The sequence below is a fragment of the Colias eurytheme genome, chromosome 13 (genome assembly GCF_061535395.1).
Source record: "Colias eurytheme isolate Ceu_HAF_F1 chromosome 13, ilColEury1 Martin Lab GWU primary, whole genome shotgun sequence".
Lineage (NCBI taxonomy): Eukaryota > Metazoa > Arthropoda > Insecta > Lepidoptera > Pieridae > Colias > Colias eurytheme.
In genome coordinates, this window is record NC_142992.1 from 10121085 (window position 1) to 10143918 (window position 22834).

Sequence of the window (22834 nt, forward strand, 5' to 3'; positions counted from 1 at the left end):
CGAGAGACACCACTTGAAAAAGAAAAAAAAAAACAGCTGAACTGCTGAAATAATTTTTATGAATTTAGTAAAGTAATAGATGGAACATTTTGAATGAGCATGCAGTCTGGCTGAAATATAGAAAGAATTGATTGTGTATGAATCTGCAATACCAGTAAACATTTACATTTAAATGTCTTCCGTATTTAAAAGATAATGTTTTGTAACAGAAAATATTGTAATAAAAGTGCAGCTGTCAATTGTTATTGATACCGCAAGAAAAATTAACGTTACATAAATATTGCAGTGCCTGCGATGACTAAGCTTCAGCCTACGACTTTGTTTTTGTTGTACTTATACAAAAATTCGACGCTCTACTATATCTCTTTCAGTTTTCTATAAGTAATATAAAGTTGAAGAGTTTGTTTGTTTGCATGAACACGCTAATCTCAGGAAATACGGGTCTGATTTGGTTGAAGAATTATTTCACTGTTAGTCCATTTATCGAGGAAGGCTATAAGGCTATATTATATCATCACGCTTAGACCAATGGAGCGGTGAGACTCAGGTAGTGTTTACAAAATCTCGAGTTAGTAAGAATAAATAATCAAATTTTGAAATAGTCGCATTTATAATATTAGTAGCCGTATGAAATTACACTTCTTAAGTTCCTTTTCGTTAAAGAAAATAGCAATAGCTCAGAAAGTTGTTTGTAACTATGCATTGAAATCCATATGAGGTATAAAAGTCCGGTTGAAATTATAATTATTTATCGAAACCTTATTTAAACGTTAAATCTTAAAACACATCCGTGATATGAACATTCCAATGAAATGTCGAATCTCTTCGTCATATGGTTAAGTAATATATTATAGGAACATACTATTATATTATTTCATACATTCATTAATAAATAGGAAAGTTGTGATAGATAGATATGTTTCAAGTGGTGATTAAAAGATAAAATCAGTATGCATTTGACACTGAGATTGATTATTCGTTATATATATTAGTGAACTACGATACGGCCTTTTATTTTTTTTTAAATTGCTCTTCTCTATATACTCCCACTCTCGCGTCACATCAAAGTCTGTGATAATCCTTAGATAATCAAAAAATGTTTCACGTATAAGTCGCTCGTTCAAAAATACTATGCTACTCAGGAATATATATATTTCGGTATATAAAATAAGGAGCAATGCAGCTTTCTGCATATTATAAAATAATTTACGGTTCAAAAGAATTCTTACAAACAAATCAAATGACACTCCCCTTTATAATGAGTACAGAACTTTCCTTACATAACTTCAAACCTCTACAAGTGACCATAAACGAATGCAGCCATTACATCTATAATTGGTGCATTTAGCATAAAAGTTTGGTATAAGGCGGATTATTTTAACATTTTTTCCTTCCTCGTTGGTTTAGTCTAAAAATGTCAGGAAGAATCTGGTAATATACCTGCCGTTTAGCAAGTGTTGAATTGCGGTAACGATTTACGAATTGTTTAAATGTTTTAAAGGTTTTTCTTTAATTATTTGTCATTAATATCTTGCTTGTATAGCTCAATTACGGTTTTAACCTTTTTGTTGTCAATTACTTCTGACATACGTTAAAGTTTTTGTTTTTTTTACCAAATTACATTACTTATAAACTTAACGTATTCCATTTTACACACATATAATTTAGAGTTGACATTGAGATTAACGCATTATTTTAGATACTTACATTTATCGCGTTTATCGCTACTTCATACTACACGTTCCTTCAAGTTATAATATATTCACTATATTCGTTAAATTGAGCGCGGGGACCGAATTCAGAAATTCCGTAACGAAAATACCTCACGCTCCCCACTCCGACGGGCACGGAGGTGTGGCTTGAAGGCATAGCATACAATAGCTTTACCGCGGCAGTCCCCGAATACCACACGTCTTTTTATCAACATTAGTTGGGACAACTATAAGTAAAGGAAAATACCGTCTTCACCAGAACATCGTGACATAACATTCGCATCGATTCCTTGACACCTGCTGACATCAGATAAACAAATAATATTTGAAAGTGATATCGATGACGCAAGGCGGGCGGGGCGCGCTTTCTATTCTATGTGACGGACGATCAGACGTCGTATTATGTATATACATATATAATTATGGTGTGGAACTCATTATAGGTTTACATGTGTAATTGCTACTATAGATTCTTTTGAACTATGATGTAGATTCCTGTTTAATTACTTGTAAAGATACTTGATTGTAATTGAAAGTTGGATGATTGAGAGACACTTGGATAGACTTATTATATTCTTGTTTTATTATTTTTGCATATACCTAGTCGATATAAATTTACAAAATACTGACCTTTACATTAATATTTAATGGATGTTGGTTTGTTGTTTTTTGCTTAAAAATTTACCTGTTTTATTTAATTTAAAGCATTTGGAAAAACTACATAGAAATATTCAACAGTTCAATCAGTTTTCAAATCGTGCTGTTGTTGATAACCACCGTTAACTGATATACACTAACGAGAATACTATTGCACTTGTACCTTATAAAATTACACATAGTTTTATTTATATATTTAGTTATATTCTCAAGATTTATACACTCGACCAAGTGCGTAAAATTTATACCGTGCGTCTCTGAAGCGCGTTGAAGTCTTTTGTAACACAATACTGTCATGCTACATCACGTATTATGTGAGATGGATAATAACTTAAGAAAGAGTGACTTTTAAGTCTACAAGATATTGACATTATTTTGGCAATAATATCGATTTCTTTAAGCCTACGAGATTCTTAAAACCCCTTCCAGACGACACAATTTTTCGTCCAATTTGACTAGATTGGCAATCAAATTGGGTCGTCTAGACGGAAATATGAAATTGAAGGTCATTGGGTGGTCGGGATCGGCCGATTTGCGATTGCCTTGGGATTGCCCGATCAAATTGGGTGGTGTGGACGCTAATTGGCCAATTTTTACTTGTAATCCCTTCCAGATGCTAGATATTTAAGTCTCTCCTCAGGACTAACAGCTTCTCTCATAACAGTGTCTTGTTTAGTAATGTATGGGCTTACTAGAGATAATAATTCATTAAAAGTTTCATGGTCCATCCGCATAAAATTTGTGAAATATTACACGATAATATTAAAATGTCACGTAAACTGTCAAATACGGGCAATTAGAATACGTTTTTAAAATGGTAGTTTTATACATTATTCGACGAATAAGTTTTATCCAAGCATTGAAAAATTAGCTCATATGCGATTTCTTTTAAGCAACCATTCTTTGCTCCATATCGTTTTCCTTTTTCTTTCTTCTAAATTTGTAGTTACAGCCAAAATCATCCCCAATTTTTGTTTTTTACTAAGAGGCATGTTGCAAAATAAAAGTCCAGTCAGTAACGGCAACGGAGCAGAACTAAAATTGGCGATTTAATTGTGTACGTGTGGATAGACTATCAAATTGGGCCCAATTTCATCGGCAATCAAATCGGCTGATTAAATTGTGTCGTCTGGAAGGGGTTTTAAAGGGTGTTCGTTGTTTACTTTTTTACGAAATTGTTAATAATATACGTTCAAATTAAATATTGTTGCTACTGCTTTAAATAAAAAAAGATATTTAATACAGTAAATTAGTAGAAATTGGACTATTTATAGAATTTTGAGGGCAACGTTTCCCCACGGAAGTAAATCATCAAAATCCGAACTATTGCAATACAGCTCTAGTTAATTCCATAATTATCAGACCGTTATTCAAATCGAATTATAATTGTTTGCAATTCTATTATTAAGATTACAAATCATTATCACGATCATCACGCTTAATTGAAAGGAATAAGGTTCAAACTGCGTTAAAAGTCAAATGCGTGCGAAAAAATATTGAGCAATGAAATGTTGTAATGTTTGTATTGTCTGCTTCTGAACTCTTGCAACGTGTATGTGTCATAGGAATATTTAACTAACTTAAAAAATAAATAATAAGGGTAATGTATGCAGGATCTGATTTAGAGCGCCTTGATGTCGGTTTGTCATTTAATTTTTACCGACTTTAAAAAAGGAGGAGGTTATCGGATAGAGGTATTATGAGATAAATATTTGACCATCACTTCGCCAGATGGAAAGCGAAAAGCGTGGTGTATCAAGCTTATTTATAAAAAGTTTATTCACATAATTGATTTTTGTCAAGGTACCTATTATATATTAATTTGCAAAGAAAGAAAGCTTGTATTTCAACACATACAAACACACAATATTTATATACTTAATGAAAGGAGGAATGGAGTTTTTTGTCGGTTCTTCTCCATAGATACTGCTTTCCGAATCGGTGGTAAATGCTAAAAATATGTAATGACGATTCGAAAGTACTTCTAAAAGAAGTCTAATTGAATAAATATTTTTTTTAATTTGAGTTTAAAAGACCTAATGGTTTTCCATTGTTGGACATAGACAAAGAGTGTGAAAGTATTCTTTTGTTAGCTATTAATAATTATCCATCTGCTCCCAGCGATTATGACAAGGCCATTAATCTCATGGGGCTTGTTTTGGTCCCTTAGTTACGTAATAAAATAATTTTTTGATGGATATGAATGGACTATGCTGATTATAATATAACATAATATATAAGCTGTGCCGCGCGGTTTCACCCACATTGCTCCGTTCCTATTGGTCTTAGCGTGATGATAATATATAGCCTATAGCCTTCCTCGATAAATGGGCTATCTAACACCGAAAGAATTTTTCAAATCGGACCAGTAATTCCTGAGATTAGCGCGTTCAAACAAACCAACTCTTCAGCTTTATAATATTAGTATAGATAGTCTTATACCTACTTTTAGTAAATTTCGGTCAATCGATCAATCATCAATCTTCGAAATTTCGGTTCAATTCTTAATTCAATGTATGCAAATCACTGGAAATAAATACTTAGTATAACTTACAAAATATCGAGATTATTTTTTGTACTATAGGTGTTCTCAAAGAATTGAAAAATATGTCCATCAATGAGTCAATACGGATTCAAACGTGATACATTTGACATTGATATCACATTCTTGTTTGTGCTTTTGTCCCTTACTCATTATACAAGTCCGAAATAGATTCCGTTCGTGCTACGAATTATAATTTAAATACCAAAGATATTATAATTGTTTTTGTTTTGTCACAAATGCTAGATGATATAGAAATAAAAGACAACGGATGTGTTAAGCGCTGTGTTTTTTAAGTGGTGGCAATTAAGAGGTTTTAAATTTTAGTTTTATTGACAATTTGTCTTAAACGTTGATGCAGCTAATCTATAAACAAAATAAACAACAACGTCCTGTCGATTGACCAATTTGAAATGTTACTGGCCAAATTAAATGGTAGAGTGCGAAATCTCTTACAGGAGGTAGATTTGGTGTAGTGTTCTAAAGGCTATTGAATCATATTATAAAATTTTTATGACCACGTTTTGTAGACCGATATAATATAATTATTCTGTGGTATTCGAACAATGTCATTGTGAGCCAGGTCGTGTGCAAGTGACCTCGGTCTGGAGTTCTGGTTTCTAAGATATTTGTGACCTAGGAAAGTGATACATGTAATATGTGATAAAAATTAATGACTGTTATTCTGTATCGTTTATTTGGAATTGAATATTTTAACTATTGTTATAAAAAATAATCAAATATTGTTGTTTATACCACGTTTCAATATGAATTTCTCTATGTTTGTTTGTATGTATGTCCGACCTAAACTCAAAAAGTACAGCATAGATTTACTTTAATTTTAGTACAGAGATAGCTTAAGACTGGAGAAAGGACATAGGATAGGTTTAATTCCGGAAAACATAGGGAACGGGAACTATGCGGGTTTTTCCTTGAAAACGCAGGCGAATCCGCTGGCGGAAAGCTAGTATAGTTATAAGGATGTAGAAATAGTTCACAAACAGCGGCGTATTACATCAAGAATGTTATAACAATTTCGATTTCATTTTCAAAGGCTGCGGAAACCGGTCTACACTCTCACTTTTCATTAAATTTCTGTACGAACAGGTTCTTGAGGAAATTATTATTTTCTCACTATTTTATACGTTGTATGTTACATTTTAATATTGTACTGTATGAATGACATGTGTATTAGTATTAAGGAAATAACACGATTTAGGTTGAACCTACAAAGATTCAGGATTTATAAAACCAAAGAGCTACTTTAAAATTTCAAAGATGATTAAAATTACTATTTATGAATCAAGATACTTGTAGAATAATAATTAAGATATGAGTATCTTATTCGAAAATGTTATTTCCAAAAATAATATTAATTATGTTTCAGTAATTTACTAATTTTATTACATTCTACTTTATAAATGTAATACGAGAATTATTAACGCATTAAAAATAATTTTGCAAGCCTGACGATAGCCAATGCATATATATAAATATTAAATACCAATTCGTGAATCTTTTCAATGAATAAAGAATTAAGATTCCGAACAGCGGTCTATTTTGTAATATGACCTTTAGCTAATACCGTGACCTTTGGTAAGGATTGCATTTTGAGTGTTTCGTAAATATCTTATGACCTAAGTTTTATATGGGTAATCTAACGGTGATGTGTGGAGAATAATATATCTAATAGTAGTTAACGATCTTTTTTAAATACTTATGACGTTTAACTTCTTTTTTGTAGCCCCTTTTTAAGGAGGAAGGAAATCTTGGAAATGTGAACTCTTTTTCGTGCTTTCAAAAGTATAATTTGGTAGAGCTTATTTCATTTTTATTTATTTTTTATACGAAAATACTGAATTTATTTTATTTAAATCTTTCTTTTTTAAATCTTTCAGCGTTTACCATTTTTAAAGCATTAATACTTTTCAATAATCGATCTATTTATTTTTTTTCCTGTTTCTCCTAATATATATTCAGGAATTTAAAACTACTCAACAGCTACCTTTTTTCATCCTTAAATTAATTAAGCAGGATCTTAAACACATAATTTACATTTTACATTACACAGAAATAGTACAAGGCCATGCCTTATAATCTATATATCGTATACACTCTCGTCAGTGCGTCACGCGTCACGCTACGAGACGCTGTCACGCTCCACTTACAGGCAATCATATGGCACAGGAATTCCTGTTCTTGCGCATAATTATATGTATGATGTAGTGAAAATATATCGTTTCTGTCAAATCAGGTCAAGATTTCTTGGATGTAAATAATTAACTACGTCTTGATAAAATATTAATAACATACTGATGTCGAAATTGCTAATATTAATGGTTACTAATCTTGTTTATATCAATGCTTATGATTTATGTGTCATATCTCTGGCATAAACCCACACTTATTATCTATATATACCCAAAATTATTATGAAGATAAAATAATTTCACTACATGTGTGGTTTAGAACATTTAGATTTCATTTGTTTTAGCTAAGTCACGGAGCTATTTTAAATACACAATTATTTCTACACGTATATGTTGATAAGAACCAGCAAGAAGTATATAATATAATGACATACTAGTTTTCGCCCGCGTTTTCAAAGGAAAACCCGCATAGTTCCCGTTCCCGTGGGATTTCCGGGATAAAACCTATCCTATGTGTTAATCCAAGTTACACTCTATATGTGTGCTAAATTTCATTATAATCGGTTCAGTAGTTTATGCGTGAAAACCATACATACATACATACAAACCTTTCCTCAATATAATATTATTAGTATATTAGTATAGATAAATAAGATGTACTTCAACTTATAAAATATGCAAAGTTCTTTAAGGATAAGCTTATTTAACTTGGAATAACTTATTTGCATGGAGCTTAATCATAGATTACTCATATCATCGGTATGTGGTAATAAATACCTTTCAATTTAAATACTTGTTCTAGATGACTTTATATTTTTATTAAATTATTATTCATTGGTCATTATAGTGGTCTTTTTGTATTTTTTATAAATTTGTATAGTGTCAAAATATCATATGAGTAATTCATATGGCCTTTAAAATTCTTCCAGTAATTGCTTTTTTATGATTATTTTTTAAAAACATTTTCAAAGATAAAAAATATATCTTTATACATTATTCAAAAGACTTTCAAGCGTATGCGAATACCTAATTGACCACAGATAAGATTAAAACTATTACTCCAATTTATACCTAATATTTTCTTCGAAATAATAGAAAAAAAAATCACTCAATCCAGTCGTGCGTACTACATAGAAAGTGAACACTTTCGTGGAGAGAATGCTACAGTACAGGAATCATACCGTTAGTGTTACCATAGTTACGTAATAATTTGCTTATATGCGTATGGCAAGTATTGATACTCGATTTTAGCGTGATGATGCCTATAGTCTTTTTCGATAAATGGACTATCTAACAGTGAAATAATTTTTCAAATCGGACCTGTGGTTCCTTAGATACGCGAGATCAAGCAAACAAACAAACTCTTCAGCTTCATAGTATTAGTTGATATTAGTGTAGATGATTCACTTTATTGTTATTATCTATAATCATCAATATAAGATAATAAAGTACACAAATAAAATCTCTTGATATACAGTATACACTTACACCACGATATAGGAATGGAACAGTTTCGTATACCGTCTCAGTGAGCGTGTGGCAATGTCCGTGTTGTAATGCGCAGGCGCAATCTTTAGGATACCGAGATATTTCTGTGTATAAAAACTAGATCGCGCTCATTAGGAAGTATTTTTAATTATGCTTGCTTTAAATGTGTTTTTGTTTAACAGGTTTGTGTTGTTTTGATGATGTTCGATGAAGAGAGAAAAAACGTGATCGGTGATACGCATTTTAATAAATTAAGCTTTTTTTTGAATGGTTAATATAAATTATAATTATCTAATTTAAGTGGCTTTAATCATAACCAAGCGTACATGTTATTTAATTTATAAAGGAGTACACGAATCGTTAAAATATACATAATACGTTCAAACTGCAATGTTGTGTGTAGCTAATTTACCAGATAAAATACCATTATATGTATACATATAGTTATTGCTGGCCAGTTGGCTTGGTTGGTAGTGACCCTGCCTTCCGAGCCACTGGTCGTGGGTTCGATTCCCACCCGGGGCAAATATTTGTGTGATGAACATAGATGTTTGCTCTATGTCTGGGTGTTAATTATCTATATAAATATTTATTTAAAATTATATATGTATGTTTATCAGCCATCTGGTTTCCATAACACAAGCGAAAGCTTAGTATGGGATGAGGGATCGGATCGTGGCGTGTGTGAAAATTGTCCCGAAATATTTATTTATTTATTTATTCATTTAATTTTCTGTACATCTTAAAAAGATTATAACGTCATAATAGTTGATGCAAGTGTAGATTTAAAAATGTATATTTAGTAAATCTTAAACAATTCGTTGCATATCTACTGTCCAAGACAATCGCTGTGCAAACCATTGTTATACACATATGTAGCAATATTCCACATTGAAAGCTTACGGAAGCGTTCAGTGTGGTTCAGATTATCCAAAAACCATGAAATTATACGGAACACTTAGTTATTACTTGGTTACCTAAGTTATCACTTCACGGTGTTTGCGTCGTTAAGTTATGTAAAATTACAAAGTTATGTACATTTGTTTCATCAGAGTTAGAACATTGTTTCCTTCCCATTGCTTATGTATTATGTTAGGGGACAATATAGCTAATTATTTTTATGTTAACCACTTCGCATTTGAAACAATTTTCGAGCATTGGTTTTTGTTCGTGGAAGGTGTATCAAATACCATTAAATCATCATGCAAGTAATATAAGATAAACTGTTAAGGCGATAACTTTATCAATATAAAAGCATCACTATTGATAAAAGTCATTGTATTACTGTATGTTTAGTTTAGAAAAAGCGTTTACAACATTTATATACTGATCAATGTGGGGCATCATACAGTCGTAGTATTTGATACTGTACTAAAATAGCGAGTGCTACAAATCTACTTACTTCTTATAGACTGTACCGTGACCTTGAAATGTTTAAGGCTTTGCATCCGCTTGCTCAAATTGGTGACATTATAGACGAAACTTCCTTAGGCTCTTTTCACAAGCACGATTTTAGTATTACTCAGATTGACTAATACTTAAATTGATTGATTGATTGTATTATTGTAACTAATAAAGTTAATGGATAGAGATAGACGGTTTCTCAAAGAGAATTTCCGTTTAAGTTAGATTTCCTTATTTATACTTCAAATTATGTAGGCTCTTTTTACCAATTTCACTTACTAGGTATATACTAAATTTTGGTTTCTTTCATAAAATACCATTCTTAATTAAATTACATTCGAAACATCGAGACAAACGGCATGGTGCAAACTTTGCGCAAGAGTAAATACAAAAAGACACATCTTTACTGCAAAAAGATGCTGCAGATACATAATCAAATGTGTAACATGCAAAACGGGCCTAACCATCCCAAATTTAGCACCAAACTGGAGCATAACAATTACACCATAGAAGAGGCATCGGAAGCTCCATACTCGGTGTGGTCTACATACCGCGTCTATTGTTTAATGTTACATATTCATGCCACGAAACAATTATGAAACAGTTAGTTTAACGGGTATGAATTAGTTCAAGCCTTTTGAATATTGATTCTGATGTTGTTGAACTTTATTGTATTTGTGCGTCTGGGGAATAGATGTCATTGATGTTTTATAATTCTTGCAAAAGAGAATTGTTAAATAATGTTATTGCGTAATATTGGTCATATATTGTTAGCCTATAGCTTGCGTTTATGATAGCCGACGTAAAATTCTATGCCGTATTTCACAGCCTTTGGTATATCCCCGTCAAGAGGGGACGCCCTTGCACATGTCGCTACCAGGGTGAACCTTCCGTTCACTCACGCGTTCGCGTTAAGATGTAGCAGCCCTTCTAGGTAACATCAAACTCAAACTCAAACATATATTTGAGAAATACTACACAAAATAAAAGTCTTTGAGTATAAAATTCGTAATTTTTAATGATAATATAACGTGAAGTTAGTCAAGAAAAGAATGGAAAATGCATTTATTGGGAAATATACAAATAAAATTTGTAAATACATAAATTCTCAGTGACACAACAAGGGGTCACTACATTGTCAATTATGTAATATTAATGTAAGCGACCTTAAATATTTCGTCATGTTTACTTATTTTGACATCGTTGCATACTTTAAAACGGATCCAAAGGTCCAATAAAAAGGTGATTAAATGAGAACTTAGTAATTTGTTAATCCTTCGTAACATAAACATTTCATAAACTATTTATTTCATACTAGCGGTCCGCCCCGGCTTCGTCCGTGGTACATATTTACTTTTTCTCTACATAAGAACCATCCTCCTACTTCAAGGAATATAATAAAAAAACAATTATCGAAATCGGTTCAGCCGTTCTCGAGTTATGCGCTTACCAACACATTTTGCGATTCATTTTTATATATAAAGAAGATAATAATGCCAAATTTCATCAAAATGGTTTTAGCTCAATTTTTAATTTAGTCTCGAAGGACCACTAGTTTTTCCTTCAGATTTTTAATATGATTTGCTCACAGTTTTCATATTGAATAAGGTATCATGTATAAGGCTTTTTAAGATATGTAAAACATCGAAACAATTGTTATAAGGTTTTAAAGATTTACCAGCATTTATTCTTCTTTAATCTAATTTAGTATGAAACTTCTGTAAATTGTGTTTGCTTGTCCACAGGGAAACACAACATGGCTGGCTTTAATAGCGGCCGTCTTCGCATTTGCCACACCAGGTGAGTTGCTTTTTGTATAAAATAAAAAACTAAGAACTTTATTAAACAATATTCTACAATTTGAACATATTATTTTCTAATTCCGTAAAAAATACATTACTGTTTAATTTTAGTAGGTTATATTAATAGTATTATGTACCTACCTAACATGTATGATGTCTCTGTGTTAGAAAACAAAAACATTTACGAAAAATCGTCTACAAAATATAACCTTATATGTTCGTTTATTCAGATCGTTATTAAGAGATGACTCAAACGTTATACATATAAAATGTTATATTTACTACCAAATAAAAAACAATAATTCCGTATCTTCCTACTCACATCTTCATTCGCTACAAAAATAGACACTAAAATAGTAATTCCGACAAAAAGCCAGTACAATCGGGAACCGTATATCAAGAAGTCCATTGTTCTAGAACAAAAGAGACAATCGTGGCCATATATGGACCGGCCACATATAGAATGAAGCAATGCGATTTGCTTGCAAAAATGTTTTTCCTACACAGACTGTTTTGGTACAGATAGTTACGGATTAAAAATACGTAAAGCTATTATTAAACCTCAATTAAGTATGAAAATACCATTCATCTATACTTATATTATAAAGCTGAAGAGTTTGTTTGTTTGAATGCGCTAATCTCAGGAACTACTGGTCCGATTTGAAAAATTATTTCGGTGTTAGATAGCCGATAAATGTATCGAGGAGGGCATATATCACGCTAAGACCAACAAGAGAGCACTGCGGGTAAAACCGCAGGGCACAACTAGTGATAATATAATGGTCTGAACTCTGAACATTCATAGGAAGCCCGTGTCCCTGCAGTGGGAACATTAATGGACTCATGATGATACCACTAATTTGGTATATATTTAAACTCTACGACGTATAACTTATTGAGCGTGGGTTTTTTACGATACTATATAATTTACACTATTTTGAATGTATCGCTATTGTGAGTCATCTTGTCTTTTATATTATTTACAATAGACTTAAAATATACTACACATATTGATCACAATATGAACTTGTTTTGTCATAAATAAGCATCGCCGCGGTTTAAAGTTATTTCAGTATTTACATATAAATTAGTCGTATATTCTATAGTAGAGGCCAAGTATAGGCCAATGCACTTCCAATGGACGCCCACAATAGAGCATTGTTCAACGTCTCTCGTAAAACCTTAATGCTTTTTGTAGGAAATAATCTATTAAGTGAAAACGGAGTTTAACGAGTGTTTCTAAACGTAGTTTATTCAAATCTGAATTCATTGAGTTATTGGTTCAGTAATTACTTTTTTATTCACTAGCTGCTCCACGCAGTTTCACCCCCGTGGCTCCACTCATGTTGGACTTAGCGTAATGATAAATAGCCTTCCTCGATAAATAGGCTATCGCCTCATATTCCTGAGATTAGCGCGTTCAAACAAACAAACAACCTCTTCAGCTTTATAATATTAGTATAGATTACTAGGACTGACATAGAAGCAAGTTTGAATCATCTTTTTCATAGCAATCAGATACCCTTAATAAAGGTAACAGCCATCATACACTTACCACCCATACATACCCAAAGGTATAACCCGACCCATTTGCATAGGCCTTAACCATATTATTTTCTTACAGCACTCTCCAGTTCACCACGCGTGGTCTGCTACTACACAAACTGGTCGGTTTACCGGCCGGGCACAGCTAAATTCAACCCGCAGAACATCAACCCGTACCTTTGCACGCATCTTGTGTACGCGTTCGGAGGGTTCACTAAGGACAACACATTGAAGCCTTTTGATAAGTACCAGGATATTGAAAAAGGTTAGTTTGAATATTTGTCATGTGAATAAAAGTATGAAGTATGAATTCCGAGAAAAATACAAGATATCGTTTCCTATATGGGTAAGGGTAAGGTCCCAAAGGAAATAGGTATAGGAATAAAAATATAGGTCATCTTTCTTTAAAAGTTTTGAGAAACTTGACGATGAGATTCAGTTTCAACTATTGCATGTATTAAATTTGATATACTAAAACCAATTAAGCTGTTACATTGCTGTTTTATTTTCGTAAAAATAAATGAGAATTGACTTACAACAAATGGAACACAATTAAAAAATGATTTCAGTCGACTCGTAGGGTGTAGTCAATTATTTATCATAATGCAATTTTCATTACTATTTCAACTAGATAATTTTCTATAATAATCAATATTTCTCAGGTGGTTACGCCAAATTCACTGGTTTGAAAACGTACAACAAGAATTTGAAGACAATTCTCGCGATCGGTGGTTGGAATGAAGGTTCCTCCAGATTTTCACCAATGGTCGCTTCCAAGGACAGGAGGAAGGAATTCGTAAGGAATGTTATAAAGGTAAGTTTTTGACGTTATTAATTTTTTTCGATTATGGCAATGAGCAAAGACTTTATGCCAGCGCCAAGTTAAAACTTCTTTAGATACTGTTCTGAATTCAAAATGAGTAATGACATGTGTTTTCGCGGTAATCTTGGGTTTCAATTGCTTTGCTTCGAAATTCAAAAATTAAGAAAAATTTTGACAACTGTCTTTTTTTTTTAATGAAGAAGATATGGACAAAGGTTTCATTTTTGTCGATGATATTTTTAATGCATTTATAAATAACTTTCACTTCTTAAAATCATATGGCGTATTCAGAAAGAAAGCTTGAAACTTATAAGCGCTTATCGGCGCTTGTCATGTTCATATATTTTCCTGCGCGGGTTACCAGCGCTGACAAGCACCGATAAGCGCTTATAAGTTTCAAGCTTTCTTTCTGAATACGCCCATAGTCCATTAAAAATAATAGTTTCCTTGACATTCTATCGACATCTCGACTAAATATGGCGTCTTTTCCAAATAAAATATAATGCACATTTTGACATTCTGCTTTATTGTTCTTTCATCAGTCCTCATTGTTAAATGAGATAGGAATATTTATCCAAAGGTATTGTTAAAAAATATTCTATAAGAATTCTTATATTTCAATTATCAGCGACATTGCCAGATTTAATAATACTGTTTTCTCCTAATGTGCTCTATGTGTTTAATTGTATTTTATGAATAGCTATTCATTTTGTTTATTTTATGACTGTCATAAATCCATTAATTACACTTCTATTTAAGATTGTGTACGTTGAACAACATTAATCACTTTTCCCACAACATATTACATTAAAACGTCAAGTATGAAAGCACTTTCTACACATTATATGTTATTAGAGGAACGGATATCTGGTTGTTTAGAGCATTTAGAATTGACAAGACGTAATTAGCTAAACACTGGCGTATTACAATAATGTTCAATGATTATTCCAAAACAGAAAACACTTACGTAGGTTTAAATTGCTATCATGTGTATGTAAATATTTTTTTAAATTACGCACCAAGTTTGTATTGTAATAGAATATAAATAATTTACTGAAGGTAATGTTATTCTTCTCTTCAATGTTTTTTTTAATAGTGTTGCCAGTTGTTACATCTTTGGCTGTATGAGTTTTGACAGATGTGTTCTTTCCGTAAAAAAAAATAGCGATGCGAATAGAATAGCGCGGGAGAACAATTTGAATTTTTTTTTTGGATTTTATCTCTATTCGTAAACTTTTGTCATAACTTGTTCATTGTTCGTTATTGTATTTTTACAATCGTATAAAAATATGTGTATTTCTATTCTTAATTTGGGTTTAATAACATTATTTCCAGTTCTTAAGACAAAACCACTTCGACGGTCTCGACCTAGATTGGGAGTACCCAGCGTTCCGTGATGGCGGCAAGGCTAAAGACAGAGAAAATTACGCTAAGCTCGTGAAGGAGTTACGAGAGGAGTTCGAAAGAGAGTCCGAAAAGACTGGGAAGCCGCGTCTCTTACTGACCATGGCTGTGCCAGCTGGTATAGAATATATTGAGAAGGGATTTGACGTCAGGACTTTGAACAAGTAAGTGTTATTTATTTATTTTGTTTGCATATTTAATAAAATAAATACGTTTATGTATATTATGAAATTTAATTGATAATGGATTGAAATAATATTGAAAATGATACTCGATAGCACGTAAGCAATAAATGCAATAATAAGGTATAAGGTAATGTTAAAATTTGTAACCAAAATTCCGTCTGTATGTGTATATTTATTTTGTTCGATGTAACGTAACCAAACTATGAGTAATGAGAATGACACGAGTTTCACTATTTTATCGTCGACTTATGACTTGAAAAGTGTTCACGCATCTCCCTTTTTTCATCATTGACTGATATCGGATCATCAGCCCATGGAGCTGTGAAAAAAATGTGGCAACATTTATGAATTCAATATGTTTTAATTTATTCAACCAATTTACATAAATATTTTTCTTCTATTAATTATTAAGCTTGACTAAAACTAATAAAAATATTAAACTGTTGCTATGTAACCTTTACAAAAATTATTATTCGAATAGACAAAAGATATTATTTTTTAGTAATAAGATTTAACATTTATAATATTGGTTTTATTTTTATTTGCATTGGTTAAGTAAATGTTAAAGATGTCTTAAGGTCAAGGTAGTCTGCAGTGCAATCTTGTTTGTGTGTGCCGGAAATATAAACGCAGTATCATATTAATGTATCAGATGAACGACATTGATATTATAATATGTTTGTCGATTGTCGATATTATATTATTTAAGGCCTATTGATAGAGTTAATATTTAAAGTTACTATTGTCTACATCAAAGCTAGCATCGTCATATATCAAATATAAGCTTAAATGATATAAATATGGTAGCAATTCTGTGTCTTTTTATTTATTCAATAGATAAGTAAATAATATCTCATGAAATCTATTACAGGAATTCGTATAAAAGCTAGACTAGCTAGCTAGAGTGACTTAAAACTGGCTCTATCACTATCAACTCTAAGAATCAATAAGAAAATCCAATTCGAATTTATTCTTATGATAATATTTTAATATCAAATAATTTAAAATATAACTTAATTACGAGATCTTTATCTTCAAGATACTATTTGTATAATTTATTTCTACAAGTCAATGAAAACAACGCAAACATACCTACATATAAGCCTATGTTCAAGTTATTTACTAACCTTACGACATAACCAACATCTAGATATGTTATTGCAACACGCCACCACTAGGTGACGCTCAGGTCTGTCTGCGATGTATATCGTAGCTTACAACATATTATTGACTAGCTGTTTCACGCGGTTCACTATGTACTTACCTTACTATGACATTATTTCACACATGTGAACTCGAACGCAATCTAATCCAGCCCTACAATTGTTAATACCATCACGACGTATGTGCCAATAACCATTTCATGGTCACTGATACAGGCCAATGCATGACACTAGCAATTACAAATCTAACGCGACGCCGTCCGTGGTCACTTGCGAAATTGTGACACCTTAATTTTCAATACAATGTCATGTTTGGTAATAGATATATGTAATGTTAATACTGTTAACAACTTATGTATGTTAAATAACATTGATAGTAATTGTTTAACGGTCTTTTCAATGTTGTTGTTTAAAATCGATGTTGGTAACTGAACTTATATGTCTTTCCATTTGGCTTTAGTACAGATTTTAAGCTTTTCATGACATAGCTACAATTAGGTAGTTAAATCATTTATTAGACAGACGAAGTTGCGTGGTAAAGTTAGTCGTTTATAAAATCTTTGATTCTGTACAGTCTTGCGACTGAAATTGATTCGATCTTGATTTTTTTTTCGATTTTGATTCATCCCCGAAGCTTAACATTTGCTTTGCAACTGCTTCGACTTTATATCCAGATCCAATGGAATTGTCAAACTTGGCAATTGAGATTGATTTTAATATAATTACACTATAGCAGTCTTAGTTTACAATAGTACCAATTCAGCGTTCAATCAAATCGACCTCTATTGAATTAGATCTCGATACGACAGGGAGTAAGCTCCCAGTTATTCGAATCATATCATTTGTGTATGACAAAATCAACACGCTCCATACATTAAAATGCAGCTTCTACATATACTCTGGGGATTATCTTTCATCACACATCATTACAGCAGCCATCATTATGTGAATGATGAGTGAGTCAATCCTGTTGCAACGTTCAAACAATGGGTGTATGAAATTTGCATGCACAATCATTTGGCAGCTTAAGAATGTCGCAGAGAATGTTTAATTTGGATTTGTAATAACAAAAAAAGCTTTTTCAATTTGTATATTCTTAATTCTCGTACAGTCTTTGAAAATATTTATTTTTGTAACAATTAACTGAATAAAATAATAACATTGCATTGAAAAGTTAAAAGGATATGAATTATCAATATCTTATTTACTTCTCAGAATCATTTGTAATATCTTAAGCTCGAACCATTTATTATTATTGCCTTTATGACCTGAAAATAACAACCATCGAACCAAAAATGTGTGCGTGTACTAGTGTACACACGTAAGAAGTGAAACTTCTTTATGACCTTATTTTTCAAAAAATAATTTACTATATGCAACTTTACAGAAATACGTCGAATCACGCGTGGTAGGGATAAGAAAAAGATGGCGCGTAACGGAAAAATGTCACGCGTAACGAAAAAATGTACACTAAATTTTTTTCCAACCCCGAATAAAGAAGTTTCACTTCAAAAATGATTACATTTGGTACACATTCCGTCGCTTAGCATTCGATTAAATAATCTTATTTACCTTATCTTAACGACGCATGTCTAATATTATAGTAAATTAAACTTCCTCCATTTTGACATATAAAGTGAATAAAATAAATATGTATTTTATAATTATGGTTTTATAGCATCGTCCATGTATATATGTCCATCGTGCTAGAAATAATTAATAGGCCTACTCATATAACGTGTTGTAAGTGACATCATCTATCCATTTTTGTAAAAATAAATGATACGATGACTAGAATCATTAGGTATTTATGTATATTATTTAATATTTATTATGCCTGAATATGATTTCACACCTAGATGAAAACAATACACGAATCGTCAAAGCTTGTTACCTAGTGGTGTATCATAAAATGGTTTTATGATAAGTTATATTATTGTATTTAAATATTGTTACACACATAACTATTAGCAGTTATTTTTAAAGTAAACGTTTACCCTTACGACCTCCTTGGTACAGTGGTTGACGCGTGAGCGTAGCACCGAGTTGTCCTGGGTTCGATTCCCGGTGGAGACGAAGAAAAAAAAATGTCTCTGTCTGGTAGGACACAGAAGGTTGATCGCCTACTTGTCCCTAAGAAAATCGATCAGTGAAACAGATGTATAATGCATCTGCCCCTTACCCCACTAGGGGACATGGTACTTCACTTTTACATTTATATTTAACTACATGATCATTACAAGTGATTCCACTATCAATAAAAATCAATAAACAATCAATAAGGGAATTTTATAAGCTCTTAATTAAAAATAACATTTACTCTTATCGTTGCTAAATTGATACACTTCCTTGTATGTGCAATCCGTAGGCGAAACAGTAATCGTCGAGGCTTCCAAATAAGATGTAAGCTATACTTAACTTAAACGTGTTTCAACCGTTTCAAGCTATCTATTATATTATACCAAATGTGGTAATACAAGACGTTTGTACAGTGGTTACCGTGATATGTCAAATTAAAACTATTATTTTAGGTTTTGAAATTGATTATGTGTAGGGTTAAAAATATAGTATGTAGCAGAAGCTATTATGTACTAAAATAACTATTTATAGTTATTGTTATTTGGCTACAATAACCGCGTCAACTGTTTACACTCAAAATATGGTTGTTAGGAGATATGTACACGTGATTAGCATCATACCATTTTATGAAACACGATTAAATTATGAAATTTTGATGTTATTGTTGATCGACATTATCTGGAACTGGATCTTAATAATAAAAAATGAAACTATAACGTATTATTTAAATTTTAGCTATAATAATTACTAAATTAAATTTTATTTACAAGAATCCAGTTAAAATATGCAGGTGTACCACATATAATTTTCAATTCATCTGCTTTTCAATATTAATATTATCATGAATATTAATAAAATTGAATAATTCCAGATACTTGGACTGGATGAATCTTCTCACATACGACTACCACTCAGCATTCGAACCAGCTGTGAACCACCACGCACCACTCTACCCTCTTGAAGAGCCTAATGAATATAGTGTGGATAACGAACTTAATATTGTAAGTATGGAGTTAAAGTTTTTCTAGCGTTTAGCTACTATATATGTATTCTGTGGTTTTGCTATCTCGTATTTCAGTATAAACTATAACTGTAATATTCATTAAATTGAGGTTTATAGTTCCATTCAGTGATTGAAATATTTTTTAATTAAAAAACAATTCTAAACTTCATGAAATTGAAATGAAAAGTAATTATTGTTTAAACTTTATCTATTATTTATGTATTTTTGTCTATGTTTTTACTATCCAATTATTCCTGAATACGTAAAGAAATAAAATAAAATATATTTATTTCCTAAACTATTATACACATCTCTTCCAGGACTACACAATAAAGTTCTATCTGGAAAACGGGGCAGACCGGGATAAGCTCGTCCTGGGTATCCCCACATATGGTCGTTCCTACACTTTGTTTAACCCGGATGCTGTGGAAATCGGTTCCCCGGCTGATGGGCCCGGGGAACAGGGGGAAGCTACCCGGGAAAAGGGATACTTGGCTTTTTATGAGGTTTGTATTTTAACATTTATTGTTTTAAATTGTGCCTTGTTCATTATTCGTTGTGTTTTGTTCATTTCTTGTTCATTGTTCATTTTTCAGTGTTTGTTATCCACTATTTAGTGTGTAATGTTAATTTACACTATTTTCTGTTATTTAATTGTTTCATTACAATGTGGTCTGTTCACGATTTATTACGAATTGTTCATTTTTACACATTGCTGTTCATTTATTGTGTAATATGTATTAATTTTTCACTGTTTTCTGTTAACAATTTATGCATTGTTCATTTTTCACTGTTTAGTGTTCATTTATTATGCACTGTTCATTTTCTAGTATTTGCTGTTCACTTTGATTCACAAACTTTATAGCAATACATTTTGTCTTAGATTATGCCGGCATTTGAATACAAATGTAACATTAACAAAATTTCAGATCTGCGAAGCGTTAAAAGCCAAAAGCAAGAAGCGGGCCATAGATTCTGACGAAGACTCTGAAGATTCTGAAGAGGAAGAAGACGAAGAATGGACAGTTATGTATCCCAACAAGGATGCGATGGGTCCAGTGGCTTATAAGGGCAATCAGTGGGTTGGTTATGATGATATCGATATTGTCAAGAAAAAGGGAGAATATGTCGCTGAGAATGGACTTGGAGGTATGTTTAATCTTTGTATTGTAGAGAATTCAAATTCAATCTGATTCTGATTATAATTGTTCTGGTTTTGATTCCAATTCTAATCTTTATTCTGATAAGGATTCTGATTCTGTTTGACATTCATGTTTAAGTTATAAATTATGTTGATTTTTAGCTCTTTTGTTTATATTGTACAAGAAATTGTAATGTTAACTTCTTATAAAAGGATCAATTAAAATCGTATTAAAATTAATAATTTATACATTATCATTCAATGGATCTTTCGTCTGAAACAGTAACAAAGAACTTGTATCATTCTTATTTTGTAATCTTGATCTCTTCATTCATTCATTCAAAGAATCAAACATATTTTTTATTCAAATACTAATATGATAATATTTTCAGGTATAATGTTCTGGTCTATCGATAACGATGACTTCCGAGGCTCTTGTTACGGCAAACCTTACCCGCTTATTGAAGCTGCGAAGGAATCTTATATCGCTAAGTTAGGGTAAGTTGCTTTTAAGTTACTTGGTGTAACTTTGTATAAATTACGATAATGAATTTGGTATTTGATGAAATTTGTCAAAATAATATCATGTAAATACAAAATGTATGATTTGTAAAATAGACTGGGGTAGAAGCCTTTGAAAATAATGAAAAGATAAAAAAAATCGCAGTCGGATGAAACCCATTAGAAAAGGAGGGGAATATAATAAAAATGTAAGGAAAAATAAATTACGGTCAATCCGAGTTCGGGAAGCGGGAGGGGGGAGCTTTAAAGAGAAAAAAATGGTTTCTCTCGATTTCCGACAAAACTACAAGTCCTATAGAAAAAAGTTCAATGGCAAAGTTGTAGGTAATTAAAAGTTCTACAACTTTTGTATTCACAATTTTTTCACATAACCTAAAAATTTAGGTGAAAAATTCAAAAAACCAAGTTTTTGGTCTTTTATTTCTATCTACTTCAAAATTTATTTTTTTTCTACGAAATTTGGTGGAAACTTACTTTATTATGTCCCAAATACACTGTAATTTATTTGATTGAAAATATTTATTTTTTCGCCTTATTTTGAATTAATACCAAAAAAACAACCTAATTTTCAATCGAAAAGTCACCCCTCAAAATATCAGCTTTTTTCAAAAACTTAGGGTGCCTTTTATTCATTGAAATCTCTACTTTCATATGGTGTAAAAAAAATAAACACCACCATAGTAAATGTTCTCAGGAAATGCATACAAACAGTCTGAAAATTAGCTTTTACTAAATCAGGCACACTTCTTGAACTCTATATCTTCTCTTGTATCGGCTTTTCGGTAATATTTCAAAAGAAAAATAATTATCTGTTCTAAGTTTAATATTTTACAGCATATTCAAAAGCAAAATGATGTCGATAAAAACATTTCAGGTAGTTCGAGAAGTGTGCCTGATTTAGTAAAAGCTAATTTTCACACTGTTTGTATGCATTTCCTGAGAACATTTACTATGGTGGTGTTTATTTTTTTTACACCATATGAAAGTAGAGATTTCAATGAATAAAAGGCACCCCAAGTTTTTGAAAAAAGCTGATATTTTGACGGGTGACTTTTCGATTGAAAATTAGGTTGTTTTTTTGGTATTAATTCAAAATAAGGCGAAAAAATAAATATTTTCAATCAAATAAATTACAGTGTATTTGGGACATAATAAAGTAAGTTTCCACCAAATTTTGTAGAAAAAAAATAAATTTTGAAGTAGATAGAAATAAA

At 31.6% G+C, this 22834-nt stretch overlaps 1 protein-coding gene across 1 annotated transcript in view; it reads left to right on the forward strand.

The window, feature by feature from the left end:
- Cht6 (Chitinase 6) overlaps positions 1–22834 on the forward strand; it is a 54081-nt gene that overhangs the window by 20417 nt on the left and 10830 nt on the right. Inside the window, exons 2-9 of the mRNA XM_090109135.1 lie at positions 11699–11753; positions 13380–13565; positions 13963–14114; positions 15459–15691; positions 19826–19955; positions 20278–20463; positions 20887–21106; positions 21491–21596. Coding sequence (XP_089965261.1) covers positions 11699–11753; positions 13380–13565; positions 13963–14114; positions 15459–15691; positions 19826–19955; positions 20278–20463; positions 20887–21106; positions 21491–21596 — 1268 coding nt within the window. The remainder of the gene's footprint in view (positions 1–11698; positions 11754–13379; positions 13566–13962; positions 14115–15458; positions 15692–19825; positions 19956–20277; positions 20464–20886; positions 21107–21490; positions 21597–22834) is intronic.